Source organism: Bradysia coprophila, unplaced genomic scaffold (genome assembly GCF_014529535.1).
Source record: "Bradysia coprophila strain Holo2 unplaced genomic scaffold, BU_Bcop_v1 contig_248, whole genome shotgun sequence".
NCBI classification, from domain to species: Eukaryota; Metazoa; Arthropoda; class Insecta; order Diptera; family Sciaridae; genus Bradysia; species Bradysia coprophila.
Window position 1 is genome coordinate 1,109,675 of NW_023503509.1, and position 23,178 is coordinate 1,132,852.

Below are 23,178 nucleotides of genomic sequence, written 5' to 3' on the forward strand. Positions count from 1 at the left end.
GGATGGGCTATGCACCACTGTCACCGACGGTACGGATGAAAATCAAAAATTTTTGTGGAACCTTGTTCAGGGCGCCGAGCTGACTAATAATGTCCAAAAATATCAAAAGTGCATCGAAATAATCAGTTAAAATTCATTCAACCGCACCGTGTTTTATTGAGGCTTTTATGTCATTACAGACAAGGCTGTAAACTTCAAAGTCTACTGCCTTGATTACAGAACCTTCACATCATACTAATATAATGTCCAGTATACAACTAGCCAGTGAATTGAAATTTTCATACAATTTTCCAACCGAGCTGAAAATTTTGACAGAAAGCCCATACATTTTCGGCTGGTTGTATACTTGGCTTAACACTCTACTGTACAGGCTTTACTGGGAGTTGCGGGAAATGTTAACTATTATCTAAAGGCTGGGGTTCATTCGTACCTTGGAACAAATTCGATAAAATTCACTTTTATTTTATTTACTTTCCGATCCAAAACATTTACTCAAATTTCATACACTAACACCAATAAAACCTTGAGACAAATCACTATTCGATAAATTTTGATTTCTTCGAAAAATCTGATCGCAGGACCCATGAAAATATGAGTGAAAATAAACTAAAGTCACAACGAATATGAATATGTAAATGTGAGCATGCAAAATGGCCAAATTTGCCTTATATGACACATTTGCCCATATGTGATTCGCACATTTGGCCTTATAATAACACAACTTGTTTAATTTTATTGCACATATCGGTGCATTTGGGTCCAAAGTATTACGATGTGACAAACGTTTCCTGAAATTCGTCGCTAATTGGTCAAATGTGACGATTGAACTAAATGTGATGTACATTTACTTCACATTTGAATCACAGATGTGTGTTAAATGTGAAACAAATGCGAAACACATGCGAAACAAATGTGAAGTAAATGTGTTTGTGAGAGCGTTCCGACCTGTATGTACAAATCTTACAAAAACATTACAGTTTAGTTTAAAAAGACCGACTTTGATCGATTTTGATTTTTTTGACGATCGAATAATGATTGCGTAGGTAATAAATGAAATTTTTAATGGTTTTGTAATATTTTCCTTCAACGACAGAATAGGATTATTTTTTTGTAAATTTGTATGAAATGAATTTTTTAATTGAATCACGGCCCTTAATGCTGAAAAGTGCACATTAATTTTTTTTCTAATTAATATTCGTTCATATATTCATGGCATAACATCACAGTCCATTGTCGTGGTAGAAATAAAAAAAATGTACTGAGTTCTTCCCAATATTCGGTTGTGAAAGCCGTTTCTCATGAAATTTGAAATGAACGTTTTAAGTAAAAATAAATAATACATTCCAGTACATTTGATATTATTTTCGCTAGGCACGAATCTATCCTTATTTTAGTTAAGTTTTGTCGTTTCCCGCAACTCCGTCGTAATTAGTGTCTTTAACCGACGATAGGTTTGTTCCAAGTAACTGTAAACACGAACTTTGACAACCCGAACAACGACAATTTCATCCACAGCAACGTCGCTTACGTGATATTTCATACAAATCGACCAACGTCGCCTACGCGATTTACACAGAGGTATTGTTGAGGTTATGGTTATATGGATGAAATTTGACAATTCATATGGCCTTGGAACAAACCTATTCTTTTCAAATTCACATTCGTTTGCGCTTTAAACTACCGAGCGCCACCTGACTAAGTTCATGATCTGTCTCGCCAAAGTGACAGTCGTTGAAAGGAAATATACAAGAAAATCAGATTTGAATCAGATCCATCAGATCGGATATGTCGATGATCTTAAGATCGACAAAGACTTTTCCACCTTTTGCACGTAATGTTATATTCAAAAGCAATCACGAAACTATTCGGGTGTTGAGTACAACATTCACGCAGTGAGTGAAATTCGACAGTTTTTTCTTTTTTGCATATCAAATCTATTATTGTCATCTGATAGTTAATGTGTTACTGTTATGTAGCAAAATGTAGCTATTGAATTAAGATGTTTGGCCGTCTGTGAAGGGTTGACGTGATATTTAGCCGATCTGCAAACTTCTTACTTCCTGTCTCAATTCCAACTTAATTCTCTTAAATTCATCAAAGAAAAATCAAATTCCAGACATCGTACGTCGTCAATTCAACCAATAAAGAAATTGGAACAAGAGATTCGCAGAACCGGCAGGATTACTCGTCGTGGTATTGAGGAAGGGCTTCAAGAAATTCATCATAATGGAACTGTTTCTAGTGCACAGTCTTTACTCCTTATTCGATGCTGCGGTAAGCCGTATGCAATTTTGAAATGCGAATGGTAATTTACAACTGTTATCTCTGCATCCGCAGGTTACTTAGTTCCCGATGAACTACCAAAAAATCGGATGGCTTTTGTTCAAAATGTGTGGCGCACTTTGAATAACTTAAATGCGCCCATGGACATTTCACACTACAATGCATTACTGCAGGTGTACCTGAAAAATGAGCATTCTTTTCACCCGACCACATTTATGGCCGATATGGAATCGAAGGGTGTTGAACCGAATCGGTAAGTTAGACACAATTCGTGGTTCTAACGACGTCAAGTGAATTCAACGTTTCAAATCTCTTTGCAGAGTAACATATCAACACCTCGTCTCGAAATATTGCCAAGAAGGAGACATAGACGGTGCAACTAAAGTTGTGGAATTTATGCGGGAAGAACAGCTTCCGATCAACGAACATGTCTTCAACGCACTGATAATGGGGCACTCTGAGGCTAAGTAAGTGTAACAAAATTGCTGCAAAATCTACCCTCACATCCCACCTATTCACAGTGACATTAAATCAGCCATCGGCATTCTGTCAGCTATGGAGCAAGCTGGACTGGCACCCACGTCTGATACATACACTCATCTAATGTGCGGCTATGCCAAACATGGAATGACGGATGAGATGTTGTCCACATTGAATAATTGTGAAGCGAATGAAATCTATCTGCTCGACAAGGATTTGTTCAAAATTATTTATCAACTGGCTACAAACGGACACAGCGATTTCGTGGACAATATAATAACGCGGCTTCGAAAATTGCCTGGCTACAGCCAAAATGTCGACAATTTGATTGGACGTCTCGTGATGGCGAAATCGGAAGATGTTGCCTTTAAAATCTTAAAGACAATTCCACCGGCAACTAGACCCGACGGTGAACCGTTTGAGACTGGGGCATTCTTCATTCGAACGTTGATTGAATCGGGACGTCCAACAGGGAAAATTCTATCAATTTGTAAGGAACTCCAGCAGACAGGCTTGAATAGTAGGGCAATGCTTATTGCTGCTGAAATGGCCGCCCAATCTGGAAATGTCGATACAGCGATACCATTCTTCAGGGAAGCTAAACGAAATGGATTGCCTCTACGACAAGAGTGGTTTTGGCCTTTACTATGTGCCCAAGGCAAAATCGGAACGGATGCGGTGATCAATGTGTTGCGTGTAATGCACTCCGAATTTGGTATGACAGCCAATGGTCAAACTGTTCGGGATTACGTTATACCCAATCTGAAGGAACGGAATTATGAAAAAATCGTTTTGATGTTAGAAGCTTCTGGTGTACCGAAGCCGATCGCTGTTACAAGTTCTGTCTGTCACGCGCTCACTCTTCATCAAATAAAGGTTGCTGCTGCTTTGGCATCAACATATGCGATTTATTACGAGCCGAATCAACTGAGACGACTCCTGGTTGATGCTCTGTTAAAAACGAATGATTTTCAGAGTTGGGTTTCCATTGTGCGTAGTGTGTATGAAAACCTGCCACGATTGCATAAGTTGCAAAACGCTAACAAGCAAAGAGACGACTGTGAAAATCCAACAGTGCAATCAGACGTTGTTGGGAAGTTTGTCGTGGACGCCGTCATCAATTTGCAAGGTCAGGGATTGGAAATTTTACAAAATATTCTGGCGGCTCTAGTCAAAGAAGGATTATCAATGTCGAATGCTGACGCTGAACGCATTAGGGGACGCATGGGATCAACACCAAAAATATCATTTTTGCTTGAAAAGCTGACGTCCGGTAAATTGGAACCGGTGCCTTATAAATCGCGTGCGAAGCAATTCACATTCTCCGACATCATGCCAACCAGCGATTTACATGATCTAATTCGACAGAAAGAAGCGAAAGGTGAATACACAAAAGGATACCAGTGGGCTCTGTTGCAGTCACATCTTAAGGCAAACGACGTTCAGAAGACCGAAGAATTAATCGAAAAGTTGGTGAAGAGTACCGGCTTTGTTCTGACGACTCCTACTTACTCGCAACTAATCGATTTGTATTGCACAAACAATGACCTGGATAAGGCATTGGCTGTTTACGCTGAAATCAAGTCGAAAGAACCCGATTTTGTACTTGACATCCTCAAAACAATAAAAATTGTCCACGGATTGGTGACGACCAATCGAATCAACGAGGCCATTGAGTTTCTAAAGGCCGGCAGAGTCCAGGACCAAAAGTTAAAGGACAACTTGAACGTCCTCTATAACTCTCTGTGCTGGCGTCTTTTGAATCACCTAGCTGAAAAGGGCAAAGATGCTGATTTGACCGACGTATTCAATGCCTTGGAAGAAAACAATTTCATTAAAGTGAACAACGTGCTACTGGGTCTCCTCATCAAAGTACATCTAGTCAACAATGACATAGCGAAGGCCATGGCATCATTTGAGATCATCTCCACCAAATACAAACGCACCCCATGGAAGAACGAGTTGTCCTGCACACTAATTCAGCTAAAAGATGCCACCACCTTACAGTTCTTGGTGGATCTTAGCACAAAGGTTCACGGTGAGGTGGACAGTCTATACGATTTGGTATTTTCGTTCATCGAATGTGGTTGCATTCAACAGGCTCGAAGAATTCTTCAAACGCCAGCACTGCACAATAAATCTCAAGCCTTGATCGACGCCTGTGAACGATATCGTCGAGAGAGAAGAACGCCTTCTCTGGCCCTCGAAACCCTAGCTCGAGCAACTAGTGACCTGAAGCACATTGATCGTCACGAAGTCTATTACAATCTTCTGTTGGCCTACTGCAAGGAGGAATCTCCGATAAAAGCAATGAACTTGTGGATGAGAGTCGATAAAGAGTTGGTGGTTGCTGATAAGTTTTTGACAACACTGGCAAAACTTTTGAATGAGAATGGGGTAAAAATACCATTTGCTGTGCCGCTGAATGAAGTCACGAATGTCGGAGCGGGTATGACAAAACGGAAAACGAAGGCCCCACTTAAAGCCGGTATTTTGGACGATGCAGTAAACAGCAACGATCACTTAGATTCCAACACCGACACAAATGTGACGACGGAAACGAAGATGCTCGGAATGATGGTAAAGGAAAATCAACTTGATATCGCAACCCAACACGTTTTGAAAATGCTTGACGCTAACACTTGTCCCTCTTCGCAAACATTTCGGTTGTATTTGAACAGCATGGCCAGAGCCGGACAATATCAGGCTATTGAACAATTGTCACCGCACTTGAATTCCGAATTTAAGAAGAAGGTTATGTTCGACAACCGTCTGGGAAGAGCCTATGCTTCGGCTGGAAAAGCGGAACAGTACTTTGATCAGACGATAAAGAACTGCATTAATGCAACGACCGAAGAAGAATTGAAACAGGCCTTTCCTTCTGGTGCAATCAGTGGAGTGTTGGACAAGCATCCTGAGCTGGTCTTGAAATGTAAGTTAATTTTCTCAATATTAGGTCCCTTAGTAGAGAAGTACTCAGTCACTACAACTGAGTACTTCTAATTCATCTACGAAAATTTCGTTTCAATAATTGTATCCTTCCCCTCCATCCACAGTTCAAAAGTTCGCCGAAGACATGGCAGACAGAGAGTTTCTTGTACCAATAAAAATCATGTGGTCGCATCACATCGAAAACGGAAAATTAGATGAAGCTGATCGCATCTGCAGCAAATATTTTAGCGAATCGCCGCCAATAGTCATGTTCAATAGTATACTAAGAACAGCCCTCTACCGCAACGACGAGAAAATCGCACTGAATTTGCTAAATTTGCTAGCAGACAGAAATGTTGCGCAAATGGATCTGGCGGCCATACACTGTTGTTTAATCGATGTCTATTGTTCGCAACAAAGGTTCGACGAAGCACTGAAAGCTGTTGATGGTGCAATCAGAGCGGTGTCCTTAGAAAATATCAAAAGAGCCACACTTGTTTTTGTCAAGGATGGTTTGGAATCGGAAGGAAAAGTGTTTCCACACAAAATTCCGGATAAGAAAAAGTTGAATGCAGCTGGTGACGTTAAGAGGAGCAATAGTAGTGATGATGAGCTTAGAGGTAAATGGGATGAGTTCAGACAGATTTTGGAAAATATTTTTGAAGAAAATGTGAAAATTTGAACAGTTTTTTGACTGATAAATATAGAGAATGATTAGTTCTGATAGTTCAGTGAGTTTGAATGAAAATTTCGGGTCATAATATGGAGTTGCAGCAAAATGCAAAAGTATTCTATAAAACGATGAAATCTGCTACTTCTCTTGTTTCCAGCAGTGTTTTATAACAAATCTTTTACTTCCTTGGTTCAGCTAAACTTTTTTCTATATAATAGAGCACTAACCAGATCTAATCGCTGATTTTTGCTGTCGTTGTCGATAACAGATGACTATTCATTTACATCAGGCAAAATTCTTAATGAAATTCGTGATCCAGTAGCAATAACGTACGCTCCGTTAGGGATACGTTTTGATCAGAGCGGCAGTGGGGGCCATTTGATAATTAAAAAGACCATTTCTTTCCTTTCATGAAGTGGTCTTCTTCTAGTCCAATGTTTTCCGCTCCTCGTACAAAATACGAATAAATTTGCTTAAAAGAGAGTGGAGAGATAAAAATAAAACAAACTGAGTCTGTTTAAAAGGTATCGCAGATTGTGTTATCCAAATAGCATATATCGGGGACGAAAAGCCCAATAGGATAGACAAGGTGCCGATGAAAGTTGAGACCAACAGATGAAACATTGAACCAACACGCAAGAAATGTCTTGATTAAACTTATCGATGTCAGAACGAATGAATCAATTACATTCAATTATTTCAGTCGTTGCAGCTATGTGGTATTGATTTCTTAGCTATTGGATCGACTCACACATTTCCTACGAATTTCAAAAAGTATTTGAGTTTGCGATTTCCGAAAATTTCTTCTTACATTTCGCACTCAGAGAGAGTTGAAATTCGTTATTTTCGCATACTAACTTCGTGTGCAATGTGTAACCCAGGTATATATAATTCAGTTACATTCACTTTTGCGGCAGTCTTCTTTCAGAGCTTGGATCGAGCTAATCTTTATACAACATCCAACATCTTGAAGTTGTTTTTTAATTGTTTATAGGAATTCCTATTTGTATTCCGAAATGCGATCTTCGCCTCAATATATTTAAAAAAAAAAAAAACAAAGTTGTGAGATGAATTCGACGGTTCGAAGTGTGTGTCCGTTGTGCATTTTAATTTTATGTGAGTAATAATCATTTCCTTTAGTCTAACATTTTTGTTGGGCAACAAGAGGAATGTTTACGATCAGTAACTTTAATCGAAATTTGTGCTTTCGACTACTTCACGACCTATCTCGAGTTTTAGTTAGTGCGAATCAGCAAATCATTTAACAATGAGACCTTAAACAACCAAAGAAGACAAGAATAAACCAGTTCCTTGAGTCGTGCCTCACTTATCTTAAAATAGCTTTGGTCCACTCGATTTTTAGTGTCTCATTGGAGAAGCGACAGTTTCAATTGTCTGCAGTATCTGCTGATTTTATCTTCGATCGTTTTGTACGAAATTGCCTAGGGGAAAGTCAAAATTCATTTTGAAACTTTCCGCTTTAAGAGGCATCGGTGCCTTGCTGAAAAGCATACATTAGGGCGGTTTTTAAATACTGGTTTTTAGTCTGCTTTTCGCAATTCACATTCGTGGTCGGAATTGCGGTCGTACATTTTTCAAAAAGGATTCTGATGGAAAGATATCGTCAAAAATGAAATATGAAGCACACAAATATAGGCTAAGTACCGGTGCCTCTTAAGTCGTTTGCATCAATAATAAGACCAAACGAATTGTCTGAAGTGTTTTATTTCAGTTATAACATATCCTCCAATAATCTTAACATAGTTGGTTGAACAATTCAGTTCATTAACTCATTTTTTACGTAGTTACTGTAGCGTCGCATCAGCAATTCTTCTTTTCAATATCTCTGCTGCTCTCTGAATCACTGAAGCTTCTTGTTGATCAGGCGACATGTCGTTAATGGTAGCCTTCACAACATTTTGAGCTTCTCTGAGCCCATCTTCTATGACAGGCAATTGTTCGTTGAGCTCTTTTTCAGTCTGTCGTAATTCCTCTTCGCTCATTGTATCACTTTGCAGATCAGGTGTCGCCGCTGGATGTTCCGATTCATCCTGAAGAAACCATAAGTTTTCATCCACAGCTTGTATTGCAATGTCGTCGCCTTCCGCTTTCAGGTTGGTTTCAAAAGATCGGTAATTGTCCTTCAGCCCGGAAACTTGATCGTTTGCCTTTTTGACCAATGGTTGGGCTTTTTTCGCAGCCACAGCAAGTGGTGTCATAATTCCGCCAAACGCACCCCCCACCAATACAGGTGTCGACATTGATGCTGCGATATCCAAAATGAAGTAATCAAAAAATATGGCCGCTCCGCCCAAACCAAAAGCCCCTAAGCACAGCCCACCAGCTACAATCGCGCAGCAATTCAATTGATTATCCACAGCCCATAGCCATAGAGCTCTCGCAGATTCCACTGGGTGTCGTATAACGTGCCAGATGCTTTTAGCGGTTTCCACCGGATGGATTATGGGATAAATAAGTGCTTCGCCAACTTTAATCGCTGTCTTCAGTCCGTCACGCAGTTTTTGTTGAACCATACGTATCGAGTTCAAAAGAAATCGTTTGGCAGATTGCAAAATGTTTTCGGTAGCTCTCGCATGGGCCAGTTTCAATGCTTTCTTAAGTAGATCCTTTTGAATCACACGATAAACGTCTTGCATTTTGCTCAATGCGACAAAATTTTCATGAACATTTTTCACAGTATCAGCCAGTTGTGGAAAATCGGAGTACAACGTGTCGATAATTGTACCGGCTTCTACTTCAACGTCAGCAAATTTGATGTCAGTTGTCTCCTTGTAAAAATATCTTTTGGTTAAGATATCGACGAAATTAACGAACAATTTTCCAGCCTGAGATAGCACTTTCTTCGGTTGTTGTCGTTGTGAATGAGAAATCATGCCATAGACATGTTTATATTCGTTGATTACAGCCTCATCGGCCGGTGTAAATTTGCAGAGTTCATCCAAAACATAGTTCATGAGCTGTTGACAGGCTAAAATCGTCCCGCGATGCTTTTCCATGCACGGCCGCTGCAAGTAGGAGTGAAACTCCTCGGTAAAGGCATCCTGATTCCATCGAATGTAATCGAAGTACGTTTGCCATTCTTCACTACCTCGAACAGTCGATTTGATTGTAGTCAAGCAAATATTTACGGATGTGACGCGATGCATTCCACATTTTTCGATGTCTCTTTCAACTTCTTCGCCGGATAAATTCTCGCCTTGCTTTTTAGCGTTGTTGTTGATCTCACCGTAGCGGTACAAATGATCCATGAACTGTTCATTACCATATATTCCGAACAATTTTCCAGTGTTATCCATTTTACAAGCAGCATGCGTTTTTGGTAACGGAAGTATAAATGATGGAATTTGTTTATGTACTGTCCGTTTGACAAGAGCGGATCGCCACGGTTCAGCAGGGGGTTTTGAACATTTGTTTTTTACACGTTGGCACACGTGCTCTTGTCAGATTCAAGATTCTTTTTACGAAGGTTACGCTGATTATACTTTGTGAAAAAGGCCAATACCTTGCAAATATGTCACATCTTGGACAGAATTTGACACTGCAATATCTGCAACATGAAAAAACTAAATGTTCGAAACCCCCTGAATCCCCGTGCTTCCACCTACGTAATATACACAAACTAGGTAAGCCAATCTTAATTTATTATTTGATGATTGCTGAATGAATGACCTTTGGCAACGCACTGTCCCTTTGGTTCATAATGTTTGTCAATGCTTACTTGGTTATTGGACTACTTAACTCTATCTGCTAGTTGTACATTATATGCGACGTTAAATTCAAAATAAATGTCTGAGTGAGAATATGCGCTTAAGTTCTGCTTGTTTTGTAAAGGAAAGAAAACCGGCTGAGCGCATATCAAGTGAAGTAGATTCTGGTTGAAATTTTTAGTAATCTTCTAGGCTGTGTCGACCATCTGGAAGTGTCTTAACCGGGTTTTTTTTTCAGAACCTACGGAATATCATTTCAACATTTTTTAGATGTTTTTGTCACTTGTAGGAGGTTGTTGAACTTGACGATCATTTTTCTTACAGTCACTCTCTTCGGCTTACATCAAGCAGCAGTCAATATTGTTACTACAAAGCAATGGAACCTGCTAATGTTTAACTTACCATCAGACTTTCCGGGAAACGATTCACAATTTTACAATCCACATAATGTGGTGGCAACTGGTTTTGCAATGGCAGGAAACCGATTCTTTTTAGCTACGCCTCGATTGTTCTCCGGTGTACCGGCAACACTCTCAAGGTAACTATTAATGCATAAGATTCCTCTGCTATTATAGCTACTGATTTCTTGTATTCATTTATCGTCTGCAAGTATTCCGATGGGAGATATGATCGGTGATTCGCCAATTTTACGAGTAAGAAAATATTATTTATCTTTTGTGTGTAAGGGTAAGCTCTTGAGAAACGAATTCATTGACAAACAAAGGCTTATCCTAACTGGGCTCACCATACGGCTGGAAAAGGAGCGTACAAATGTTCGACCGTTGGTTTGGTATCAGTCTATCGAATTAGGATAGATTCCTGTAATCGACTGTGGGCATTGGATGCAGGTCTATTTACTAGATCACTAAGTTTGACTAAAACTAACTCTCACTTCCATATACCAGGCATTTCTAGGTCGTTTGAAGATTCAGAGGTAACATGCCCACCGAAAATCTTAATTTACGATCTCAAAACTGATCAAGTTGTTCGTAGGTACCAAAGTTTTACATTTTAGGTGTAGCATCACCGATCGCTTGAGACATATTTTTTATGTAAAATTTTGTTTGTTTTTGTTTCGACAATTTTGTAGAATCGATTTTCCTCGTGAAGTGGTAAAAGGCGAAACACTTTTTACCAATATGATCATCGATGAAACGACTTCCAGACCGGAAAATAACTGTGACGATGCTTATGTCTATATAACCGATACGATTAAACCAGGTAAATTGTGAATTTATTACTTTCGTTCGTTTCAATTGGCAATTAATGTAAATGAAATTTATCGTCCAATGTAAACGGAACGGTAGATATATAATCGGAACAAAATGTGCAAAAACAAATTACAAATTACGTTATACTGTGTGTGCGATGTACCGATGAAGTAGCTCTTGGCGAAACGCTTTAATGACTTCGTAACTTATGAATGAAAATTTTTCGATTAAATTTACTGCTTTCTTACTATTTTTCATCGCACAGAGCTCGTAGACTGCATTTATTTTACATAAAAGTTTAATTAATAAAGAATCGTGTTAGATCATCCTCACTTTGTCAACGGTTTCATTGTTTATAACAATTTGTTATTGTAGCGTTGAAAATGGTTCCATTATTTATTGTACATTCACATTATGAGTTGTACCGTTGTTAATTACCCGGAGATATGTTTACATTTTCTTCGATTGCATTTGCGATATTATGTTCCGAGTTTGTACAACCTCTTGACCTAGTGAGTCACGAGTAGTGTGACCTGTTATTGGATTTTTTTAAATTATGTATTTGCCATGTTTAGTTTTCACTGCGTAAAAAATTTGTTAAAATAACGAAGTAAAAGATCACCTCTAAGTGATGAGAGAGTAGATGGCTCCTTGCCGGCTTCGAGTATAATGGATGGTTCACTTTTTACTCGCCAGTTCCTGAAATCTTTTGATTAGGACCTTAAGCTTTAATTTAGTTAAATGTTTTTGAGTGATTCTTTTGAAAAACAGCCTACCGAAATCGGGCGTGTTTTCTAGTGGAACTTTTTATAGGTACCTAGAAAGGACTTCGACCCTAGAAGCCAAAACCACTTTCAAAAAAAATCTTCAAAGCTTTTGTGACTGGTGAAAGGTATATCATAAACCGAAAACTTGCATTTTTCTTACCAAAATTTCTCCGGGTACACAAGCCGTACAGGGTCGTGTGGGGTGTCATTAGAAAGGTAATCACATGTACTATTGAGCCGAATAGATACTCATTGGTTTTAAAATTAATCCACACTGAAATATGTGCAGTTGAAGTTTTTATTAATTGTCATTTGGCCTCTTATTTTGTATAGAACATCCTCAACGAAATCCAATTGAGTGTTTTATGTTGACGGTATATAATCCACTGTGTTGCGGACGTTCCACAAAATAAGAGGCTAAATGAACGTTAAACGAGCCATCAGAACAGTCGGAGCGTTTGCTGCGACTGAGCCCCGTACAAACCCGTATATCTATTGCGTACGTGACCCTAGTGCGTCTGTCACCCTACTTTGACCTTAAGCCTATGCGCCGGTTAAAGTAGTTAAAGTAAAATTATTATGTAATGTGTACATCTTAGAAATTGCGCATAGCGCAATTACGAAGCCCCGTACGACGTTCCTTTAAAATAAAACAAAAATTTCAAATAGCCCTAAAATTTTAATTTATTGAGTATAAATACACATAGGGCCTAGTATCGGCCTCAGTCCTAGGATCCAAATATTTTTTTTTTCAACTACATTCTATTCGGCCTTTGATTACCTTCCAAATGAAACAATACGAAAAAATACGAAAAACGGATGAAATTTGCTCGAGTTATATGTAAAATACACATAGGGCCCTAGTAGCGGCCTTAGTCCGAGGACCCAAATTTAATTTTTTTTCAACAACATTCTATTCGGCCTTTGATTACCTTCCAAATGAAACAAAAATTACGAAAAACGGATGAAATTTGCTCGAGTTATATGTAAAATACACATAGGGCCCTAGTAACGGCCTTAGTCCAAGGACCCAAATTTAATTTTTTTTCAACAACATTCCATTCGGCCTTTGATTACCTTCCAAATGAAACAAAAATTACGAAAAACGGATGAAATTTGCTCGAGTTATATGTAAAATACACATAGGGCCCTAGTAACGGCCTTAGTCCAAGGACCCAAATTTAATTTTTTTTTCACCAACATTCTATTCGGTGTTCGATTATCTTTCAAATGAAACAAAATTTACGAAAAACGGATGAAATTTACTCGAGTTGTATGTAAAATACGCATAGGGCCCTAGTAGCGGCCTTAGTCCGAGGACCCAAATTTAATTTTTTTTTCAACAACATTCTATTCGGTGTTCGATTATCTTTCAAATGAAACAAAAATTACGAAAAACGGATGAAATTTACTCGAGTTGTATGTAAAATACGCATAGGGCCCTAGTAGCGGCCTTAGTCCGAGGACCCAAATTTAATTTTTTTTTCAACAACATTCTATTCGGTGTTCGATTATCTTTCAAATGAAACAAAAATTACGAAAAACGGATGAAATTTACTCGAGTTGTATGTAAAATACGCATAGGGCCCTAGTAGCGGCCTTAGTCCGAGGACCCAAATTTAATTTTTTTTATACAACATTCTATTCGGCCTTTGATTACCTTCCAAATGACACAAAAATTACGAAAAACGAATGAAATTTGCTCGAGTTCTATGTAAAATACACATAGGGCCCTAGTAGCTTTTCACTTCTAAGGCCCTAATTCACGGTCCACTCACCCGATTTAAAATCATTTAAAGATCATTTGCCGTGTCATTTACATTTCCATCGTTTATTTTGCCATAAATATCACCAAAAAACCTTAAATCACTTAGGTGGCCCTAACTCACGAAGGGCCGACCCGAATATGCCCATCTTCGAACTTAGCCTCACTATTTTGACTATCTTTCAGGGAAAAAAAAATTTTTGAAATCGGATTTGATTTACTCAAGATATCGACGTGACGGACAGACGGACAGACGGACAGACGGACCAAATTTTTATTGCGGATTCGTCATCTATGAACATAGGCAAACACTTTGCCCTTACCGTCTGCTTCGAATTCCATCAATTACACACGGCATCGTAATCCTATAAGCCCCTTCGTACTTCGTACGGGGCTAAAAATCTGTTCTTGTGCCTGTTACAGGTGTGTTCCAAGTAACTGTAAACACGAAATTTAACTGGCCGAACTAACACGATTTCATCCACAGAGCTCGGTTTTCATACAAATATTGATGAGGTCTCTATGGATGAAATCATAGCACTGCTACACTGGATTGACAAGTGTAAAATTTCGAGGCTTTAGTGATACGAGCTACCGCTTAGGATTGTTTGTATTGTATGTTTTAACTAATAAAACGAAAGCAAGTCATCTATCTGTACAACAGAAACGTAGTGCCTACTGTGACTTCATCAGCCTCCGAATATTTTCTATGTTCATGCTAGAAGCAGGGCTGTGATGAAATTTGGCAATTCGTATGGCCTTGGAACAGACCTATTGGAGTGCGTTGCGGTAACGCAGTAGCTTATACCAACATAAAACACTGAATTTATAGGTTTGTTCCAAAGCCATATGAATTGTCAAATTTCATCCAAAGAACCATAACCTCAATAATACTTCTGATGTGTAAATCGCGTAAGTGACGTTGCTGTGGATGAAATTGTCGTTGTTCGGGTTGTCAAAGTTCGTGTTTACAGTAACTTTAGAACAAACCTATATGAGAATTTTGGACCACTGCGTCGTGGAGGCCTTTTATTTAAATTCTGTTCTTTTGAATGTTCTTGGAGTGCGTTGACTATATCTGTAGAAAATGTAACTTTTTCAATCGCCCAAAACCACTTACAGTGGAGGTGTGACGCAAGTCCTGTTATCCACTTACAAAAGAACTGATATCGGTGTAGGTGACGCTTACAGATTCGACACGCAAAAAGATATGCGTCACAAATGGCAGCTGATGAGGAAAGTAGGCGAAAGTTTTATCAACAAAAATCTTACCAGAAAAATTTTGGAAGAAATTTATAACAAAAAAAAATTGCGTCATAAGTTGTTGGGGGTAGTAGGAGCAAAGGGGGAAAAGTCAAAAAGTTCGTGTATATATGTTCCTCAGTCCTGCGGAAAAAAATTTTTGTCAAATTTTTCAGTGTGAACGGACTTGCGTCACGGCCCTTCACTAAGGTAGGGCCATGATTTCTTCCACCGTAGATCAATAACTAGAAGCTACAATAAAAAACAGTCCGTTACTGACGCTACAATTTTTAAAAAATTGCTAGATTGATTCTATCACTTCGAAATTTGAGTCATGCTATGATTTTCCCGGATTTTTCATGTTGTGAAAGAGGAGTTGTAATAGCTGAAGCCCGGTCGTGTTTTTAACTGTAGGCTCTGTTAGTAGCTATTACAACATTCTACAAAAAGTCGGTCGCAACTTATGTTGGAGCTATGCTTGGTTTCCACTTACGCCGTTTTTCCTCCGTTTAACTAAGCCACTTCTCTTTTTAATTTTTTAAAGGGTAAACGGATTCTAAACGGAGCAAGTGGAAATCAAGGCATATTCAACGAAATAACGAAATTTAAAAGAGACTTCTTCGATTTTTATTGAATTTTCCGACTTAAAGTTTGAGCTCGTAATATTTTTCCTTTTTACTCTTTAATGTTTCCAATCAAGCAATTGTGGTCTACGATAGCAGGCATGACTTGACATGGAGACTATCACATCCAACTATGTACCCAGATCCTAATTTCGCAAAGCCAAATATCCTTGGACACCGGTTTACACTCATGGATGGCATAGTGGGACTGGGTTTTGACGCACATGCCGAAGTAATATATTTTCAGCCACTAGCCACAGATCGGTAAAATGAGCTCGCCATTCCAATTCATGATTTCATGGTTAAATAATCTATACTTTTCCAAATTAGATTGTTTTCGATAAAAACGTCCGTCCTCCGAGCAGGTCCATCACCGTTCGGTGTAGATTTGCCTGTTAATTTAATTGGAAAAAAGTCGTCACAAGGGATCGGTTTGGCTGTATCACCAATTGATGGTTCAATCTACTTTAGTCCGATGAGCGAAACCGCTGTTGCGAAATATAATCCTGTTACGAATAACCAGAGGTACACTATGCACACTAAGCATTAAAGAAAAACAAATTTTGAAATTTTAATCGTCATATTTACCACAGTGTTCTGGCCTTCGATGCAGAACAGCTCCAATTTGTTGCTGACATGCGCATTTCATCACAAAATCCGTCCGCCATTTACGTTCTCTCTTCAAAGTTTCATAGATTTTTTCTGAAGAATGTGGTACCCACCGAGGTCAATACCAGGCTAATACGTATCGACGATGTTGCAACGCATCAGAGAATTCAATTATCGACTCCAAATGTGAACAGTAACTTATCTGGCAACAGTTCACATCGTTCACATCAACGGAATTCACAAGTGGACGTGGTCAGGAGACCTGTTGAAAATTCATTTTTGTCATTTATCAACAATAACAGACCCATAACGATGGCTTACAAACGCATAAAAGCTCCAGGGTATAGATTTGCAAGAAATGAAAACTACTACAACGTAAAATTGGGTGATTTCAGCGGTTTGAGGATAGCAAAAAATGTGTCATATGATGTATCGACATTCCATTGAAAATAAAATCTGGGTCCGAGAGAAAATTTTTAAGTTCTTCCCAAGGAGCAATTTTACTTTAAGCTGCAGTCTTTTAACGAATGACTTACAGACATAGAGCCCACCACATGCTCTCGGCTTTTACGGCTTCATCGTGCTGTTGCTTCAATATTGTTAGATTTGATCGCTAAAATAGCTCTCACGAGAGTAGTCCTATTGTGTCAAAATGAAGGAGAAAATCGAGTTCAAAAAGATCTGAATTACCCTGAATCACAATGTGGTCTGTTCATTTACAGCCATACATTCGAGAATTTTAGTAATCCAACTGTAAAAAAAATTTCTGGCCTCATGCAGAACATTAAACTTGTTGTAAATGAACACCATTCACCATTCATTACTACAAGAAACTAACCTGGAAGACAAAAAAAACATAATTTGTTGCATTGAAATTTCAGCATGAATTTGCTTCAGCTGATCCACACATACAATCGAAACTGTTTATACTGCAGCTGATACAAGCAGGCCCTTGGTAGTGACGAAATTCGTCTATTTCCAGTGATTCCTTGGAAAAGCGAGTAAAATTTTAGTGGAGGTACAAAAATCCAAAATAGACGAATTTTCGAAATCCGTGTATTTCTGGTGATTCTTTAGTGAAGCTGTGAAGCTACTGAAATCCAAAATAGACGGACTTTGAAAATTCGTCTATTTCCAGCGATTCCTTGGAAAAGCTAGTATAATTTTAGTGGAGGTACTAAAATCCAAAATAGACGAATTTTCAAAATCCGTCTATTTCTGGTGATTCTTTAGTGAAGCTACTAAAACCCAAAATAGACGAATTTTCAAAATTCGTCTATTTCCAGTGATTCCTTGGAAAAGCTAGTAAAATTTTGGTGGAGTTACTAAAATCCAAAATAGACGAATTTTCAAAATTCGTCTATTTCCAGTGATTCCTTGGAAAAGCAAGTAAAATTTTAGTGGAGATACTACAGTCGTTAAAGTTCTTAAAATGTTTGATTTGAGTAAATTTAGTTTATTCTTCTGTCACATCTTTTGACAGCTTATAACGTTTTAGTACGTTTTATCTTCCAGTACTTCCAGTAGCAAAAACCCTATCCCAGCAAAAACGGCAAAAACAGAAACTATATCGAATGGCGCAAATGCATTTAAAAACAAACATTCGCCGAAATAATTTTTTATCACACCAAATGTTTTTTTTGTGGAGCAGATTTTGTGGTTTGGACACAAAGACACTATTCCCAAAAATTGACTCGCAGCAGATTTTGTGGTTTGGACACAAAGACAGTTTGTGATTAATTCCCAAAAAGCGAGTCGCAGAAAACACATACAGAAGAAAAGACTCCCACAAAGTTAATTCTGATTTGGACACACCCATTTTACCTTTTTAGCCACACCTCCGCTCTTCATATAGGCAACACTTATATGTGCAGGGGGATGGTCTTAAATCTTGCAAGAGGAGGGTTCAACAAATTTTGTTTTGGACTATCTTTTGGTAGCAAACTTTAATAATTTTTTCTTATTTATTGAATTTGAATCGAAATTCTTTACTTTCTTTTTGAAAAATATTGCTTTTACGATTCAGCAAGAAGCCATCTTTTTAGTCCAGTCTACTTCTGAACAACATTCTAATCTCAGCCCAATCTTCAATAAACATTGCAAATTGCCTTAACCGCCCAATACTTGATCTAGCGCAACGATAACAAAACTAGTGCCTCCACCAAGGAAATTCTCTACAACATCCGGAAATGGTGGAATTACTCCTACTGGTTGTAAAATATTTCCAGGAATGGCTAACCACGGAGCCGGTTGCCCGACAACACACTGCGCATATTGGACTTCTAAGTACGTTGCATGATCAGGTAATGAGTAGACCGGGCCTAAAGAATCACTGCATGTCGGATCTTCGAAAACTGCTGTGTTACAGAATCGTTTGTTGTTTGCGTTCACGTACCAAAATTCCGGTTGGCAATGAAGGTAATAATCTCCAAGAGCAGTCGTTCCCAAAAAACTTACTGGTGGCACATGAGTGACGATGTCTCCACTTTTTTTGTGAAGATAAAGGTAAAAGTTTGTTATCTTTATGTTGCAGTTGTCTGTCTTACTTGTTCACAACTCGGGCAGTGGTGATATCTTGAGCATTCATGAATTCAACGTAAGCCTGATTGCCTGAACGAGGTTCACCAAAGGTGTAACATTCATAATCCACTTCCGGAAATTGCTCCAAAGCAATAAGAATGAATTGAAATACCCGTGCTATAGCTGCACCCAATGATTGTCCGGTTATTACGATTTTGTAATCTTTGTATATTTTGAGCAAATATCCAACATTGGTAACGACCTTCGAAAAAAATTCATTTGTTTCGCATTTAAAATCGGAGATTTCCATGCTAAAAAAATTAGATGAGGAGCTTACGTCCTTATAAAGCGATTGTGCGGCTGTATAAAATCCAGCATGAAGCTTTATTCCTCCAGGTACATTTGGAACGTCGACGGCAAATGTTGTCACATCGAGAACAACATTCCAAATGTTCATAGTACCACGGAATGCGATGACAATCTCTTTACGGGTCTTCGAAATCGTCACAAGAGCAGTGTTGTCCGTTTCGTTGTTCATGATAACTAAATTTAGGAGAAATAAATTGTTCTACAAAATTAGAAGGCCAAAAATCGGGCAGTGGCCGCATTACATGTGAATATCATTATACTGTTTCAACGCACTCCAAGAACAGGCACGAGAACAGAATTTAAATATGAGGCCTCCACGACGCAGTAGTCCAAAATTCTCATACAAATTCAGTTTCTTATGTTGGTATGAGCCACTGCGTTGTGGACGAGTGGACGTTCCATACAAAATAAGAGACCAAATGACCGTTAAAAAAATCAGTTCTTGTGCCTGTTTTATTGGAGTGCGTTGACTGTATATTCATACACTTCTAAAATAATGACATGAGCAAGCTGACGCTGTCCGATTTTTGGGGCCTCCTAATTAAGTAAACAATGTGTGTGCGGTTGTTGGACAGTGCTCTACCCAAGGTAAATATGTTTTTTTTTAAACTCTAATAGAGTGTCTCACCGGTTTTGTCATAAACATCTTTTTTGAATCCCTGACACGGGTCGCAACTCAAATCGTTTAATTGGTATTGACAGTACATAGCAGCTGCATAATTGTTGTAATACTGCAATGTTTCGAATGTTGGCTGTTTATTGGATGTGGGTGTGGTTACAGCATGCGAAACACTCGAAGGTCCGTCAAGAATTTTTTTTTTTTTTTTTTTTTTTTTTAAAGACTGCTCACAATAGTGGCGCAGCCAGTAAAAAATCGATCTTTTCATATAAAAAAAAAATTACAATAAATAAAAATCATCAATTTTCTTCTTCCCTAATGTTCCCAAAATGCAAGCGGCATTTCCACGTTGTATCGCGATTGATAATCTTTGTAAAAGATAATCTTTCGATTTAGCTTCACCAGTTGCTTTTTTCATTAAAGAACCCAATTTGTCTATGAATTTCTTTGTTTCTGGGCCCATACAACCTAGCGTCTCGAAAGCGAGTGGTGTTAGTAAATAATTTTGTTTTAGAGAAATATAATGGTTATGCTTATGTCTCTCAGCTTTGTCTGCTATTGTGCGAGCTTTCTTTGAAGAATCATTAATATAAGAAGCAGCCATAGTATCCCTCACAGTCACATCCCACAAGAGTGATTTACCATGACTCCACGGTATCAACGTCATGCCGTCTGGTCTTTTACCATCATCTCTTGACACACCTGGGGGCTGTATAATATTTGGGACACCTGCACTAGAGAAAGCATGAGCGAAGATGTTATTCATAGTATCATGTCTAGCAAATTTTCCTTCTGCGCATTTAGCGCAAGATAGACCATGTAAACCATCTCTTTCTACCATTTTACCGCAAATACATTTGTGTTCCTCACATAATTTTGAACCTACTCTAAGTCCAACAGCAATTCTGGCAGAGTTGTTATCCAATAACAATCCCAATTGACTCGATGGGATCACTTGCAGCCACTTTGAAGATTCTTTAGTTGATGACGCAAGTAATCGTGCACGAGTCCTAAGATCACCATTTTCAAACAACTCATCGAATTGATGTTTGATCTTCGGAAGATCCCAATTCCTTTGTTCTTTTTTAAGTTAATAAATTAAGTAGCATTTCAATTCTAACTTTTATCAATCACATTTGATTTGTGACACATACGGACGGACAGATGAAGTGCCCACAATAGGTCTTTTTTCCATAGGAAATGAATGAATAAACGAAACATTTAACGAAACTTAAGTGGGGTTACGTCTAAAAGTATGGTATCTTGAAGATGATCTATAACCACGATCGAACTTATCGATCGATCAAAAAAATGTTTTGTGATAGAAAATATCTGAAAAATATTTCGTAACAGTTTTGTGTTGACTTGACTTGAGTAACCAAAACGTTCTACGGTGAGCGCTTCCATGAGATCATTGAAAATGAGGACTTTGTTCTCCTTGATAATATTATCAAAGCACACATAACTAAATGTCTTTACTTATGGAAAAAGTGAATTGTTCACCCATAGGAATTCATCTTTTACGAAAAAGTATGGAAAAGCCGAATTGTTCAACCGTCACAAAATTTTCTATAATTAAATTTGCCGTGACAAAACTGTCACGAAATATTTTTCTGATAACACAAATTTTCTATCACAAAACACTCATCGACATTTGTTTTACATCTCGCAAAAATGTTTTATGATATCACGAAAAAAAATTGTCATAAAACAATAGGGATGTCACCAAAAATTTGATGGTCTTAACCCGTTCTTTCAGAACCTTGGTGTAATTGTCGTTTTTATTCAACGCACTTCAAGCAAAAGTGATAATAGTGGTCAGCTGCAGAAAATACTCTATTTTACATTAAATGGTTATTCGGATCACAAGGGACGAAAGAAAAAAAATTCAACCTTGTGCGAAGTTTGCAGCCCGTGGCCCGAACGAAGCGAGGGATACCAACGAAAATAGCTTAAAAACATCGTCCAAACCAAGTACTCAAAAAAGTTTTCATGCAGAGGGAAAAAATCGAGAGAAAATTTCCAAAATTGACCTCGATTTTGGCCCGAAAGTGACCACACCAAGTGACACACTGCACGTTTCAGTACCCTATTTAGAGTACCATTCATGCTTGAAGTGCGTTGTTTTATTACAAAATTATGGAGTTCGACCTAGGACAATATAATCTAAATTGTCATTCACAACCACGGAAAATATTTGGTTTGCTTAAAACTAGACCCATGGATGTGTACGAACGACCAATATAACTGCATAAAATCTTTAATTAAAGACAAATATCGTAAAGTTTATGGTTTGGCATAATAATTTTGTCAAAAACGAGACTATTCTTGAAATGAGTCTGATCTTTGATGATTTTACCGAAAGCATTTATTTTTTTGTTGATCTTTGTGAGACAGCAATTTTTTATCATCGGATTGATAAACGGAAAAAATTTCAAATAAAAGGCAGTTACAATTGCTTTGAATGCCAGTTGGTTGTAAGTAGCAAAACATTCATGTTTTACCGGCTGCGCCATAATTGTGAGCAGTCTTTTTTGTCGCATTTAAAATAAATAATTTCATCAAAATGATTTCAAAAATAATCGTTCTGTTATGCACGATGTGTCTGTGTGCCTTTGGACAAAACGCACCATCGCCGGATACATTGTCAGTTATGAATCTTGCGTCAACTGTGAATTTTGTAAATCTTCTTGACGGATAGTTAAGTGATAGTTGACTACCAAAGTGATAGTTGACTACCAAAGTGATAGTTGACTACCAAAGTGGTAGTTGACTACCAAACTAATACGGATGTGGTAGAGATGTTTACTGTTTGGAAGCTGCACACCGACTGATAAAAAAGGCGGCTCGCTTGCCTATTTATAATTCGAAATTTGATAGTTGAATACCAAACTGGTACTTGAATGAGTACCAAGCTATTAGTAAACAGAAATTTAAAAAAATATGAAAAAAGACTCACCAGGCTTCAGCCGGTCTATTCTTGTTTTTTAACGTTTCTGATCTATTATTTTTCCGAGCTTCGGGAACAAACAGTTTCCTTCATCAGGGACTGAAAGGATGAGTTTTCTGTACAAAGGTTGCCATGTAAAATCTAACATATCGGGAATAATTGGAGCCCATGCTCGACTTGAAACTTAACCTTTATCTACATTCATTAATTGGTCACTGTGTTGTTGTATCGTCAAACATTCTTTAATGCATCTCAGGTGGTAATTGCTTTCTTTGATTATTAGATTTCAATTATCTTAATTGATTGCATGTCAGGGACTAAAATTAGGGTTTTTCCGCGCGGAGCCAATGTGTGATTAGGGCACTATTTTCTCTGTTTTAGTGGCACTAATTTTTGAAGTAATTTTTA

At 38.1% G+C, this 23,178-nt stretch overlaps 2 protein-coding genes and 1 long non-coding RNA gene across 3 annotated transcripts in view; 2 read left to right on the forward strand and 1 right to left on the reverse strand.

Annotated features, from left to right (window-relative positions):
- The window catches only part of LOC119078272, a 31,339-nt gene extending 16,810 nt beyond the window's left edge, over window positions 1-14,529 (reverse strand). The window contains exon 1 of the long non-coding RNA XR_005087966.1: window positions 14,427-14,529. This is a non-coding gene — a long non-coding RNA (uncharacterized LOC119078272). The remainder of the gene's footprint in view (window positions 1-14,426) is intronic.
- On the forward strand, window positions 1,717-6,420 carry LOC119078229 (leucine-rich PPR motif-containing protein, mitochondrial-like). The gene is made up of 7 exons (XM_037185688.1): window positions 1,717-1,892; window positions 2,117-2,274; window positions 2,338-2,536; window positions 2,604-2,750; window positions 2,805-5,195; window positions 5,229-5,695; window positions 5,820-6,420. Exons 1-7 carry the CDS (start codon window positions 1,786-1,788, stop codon window positions 6,374-6,376), a joined length of 4,026 nt encoding a protein of 1,341 aa, XP_037041583.1. The 5' UTR covers window positions 1,717-1,785; the 3' UTR covers window positions 6,377-6,420.
- On the forward strand, window positions 7,278-16,785 carry LOC119078248 (protein yellow-like). The gene is made up of 9 exons (XM_037185726.1): window positions 7,278-7,483; window positions 10,420-10,633; window positions 10,706-10,748; window positions 10,820-10,943; window positions 11,001-11,088; window positions 11,186-11,316; window positions 15,781-15,967; window positions 16,034-16,228; window positions 16,297-16,785. Exons 1-9 carry the CDS (start codon window positions 7,435-7,437, stop codon window positions 16,757-16,759), a joined length of 1,494 nt encoding a protein of 497 aa, XP_037041621.1. The 5' UTR covers window positions 7,278-7,434; the 3' UTR covers window positions 16,760-16,785.
- The last annotated feature ends 6,393 nt before the right edge of the window (window positions 16,786-23,178 follow it).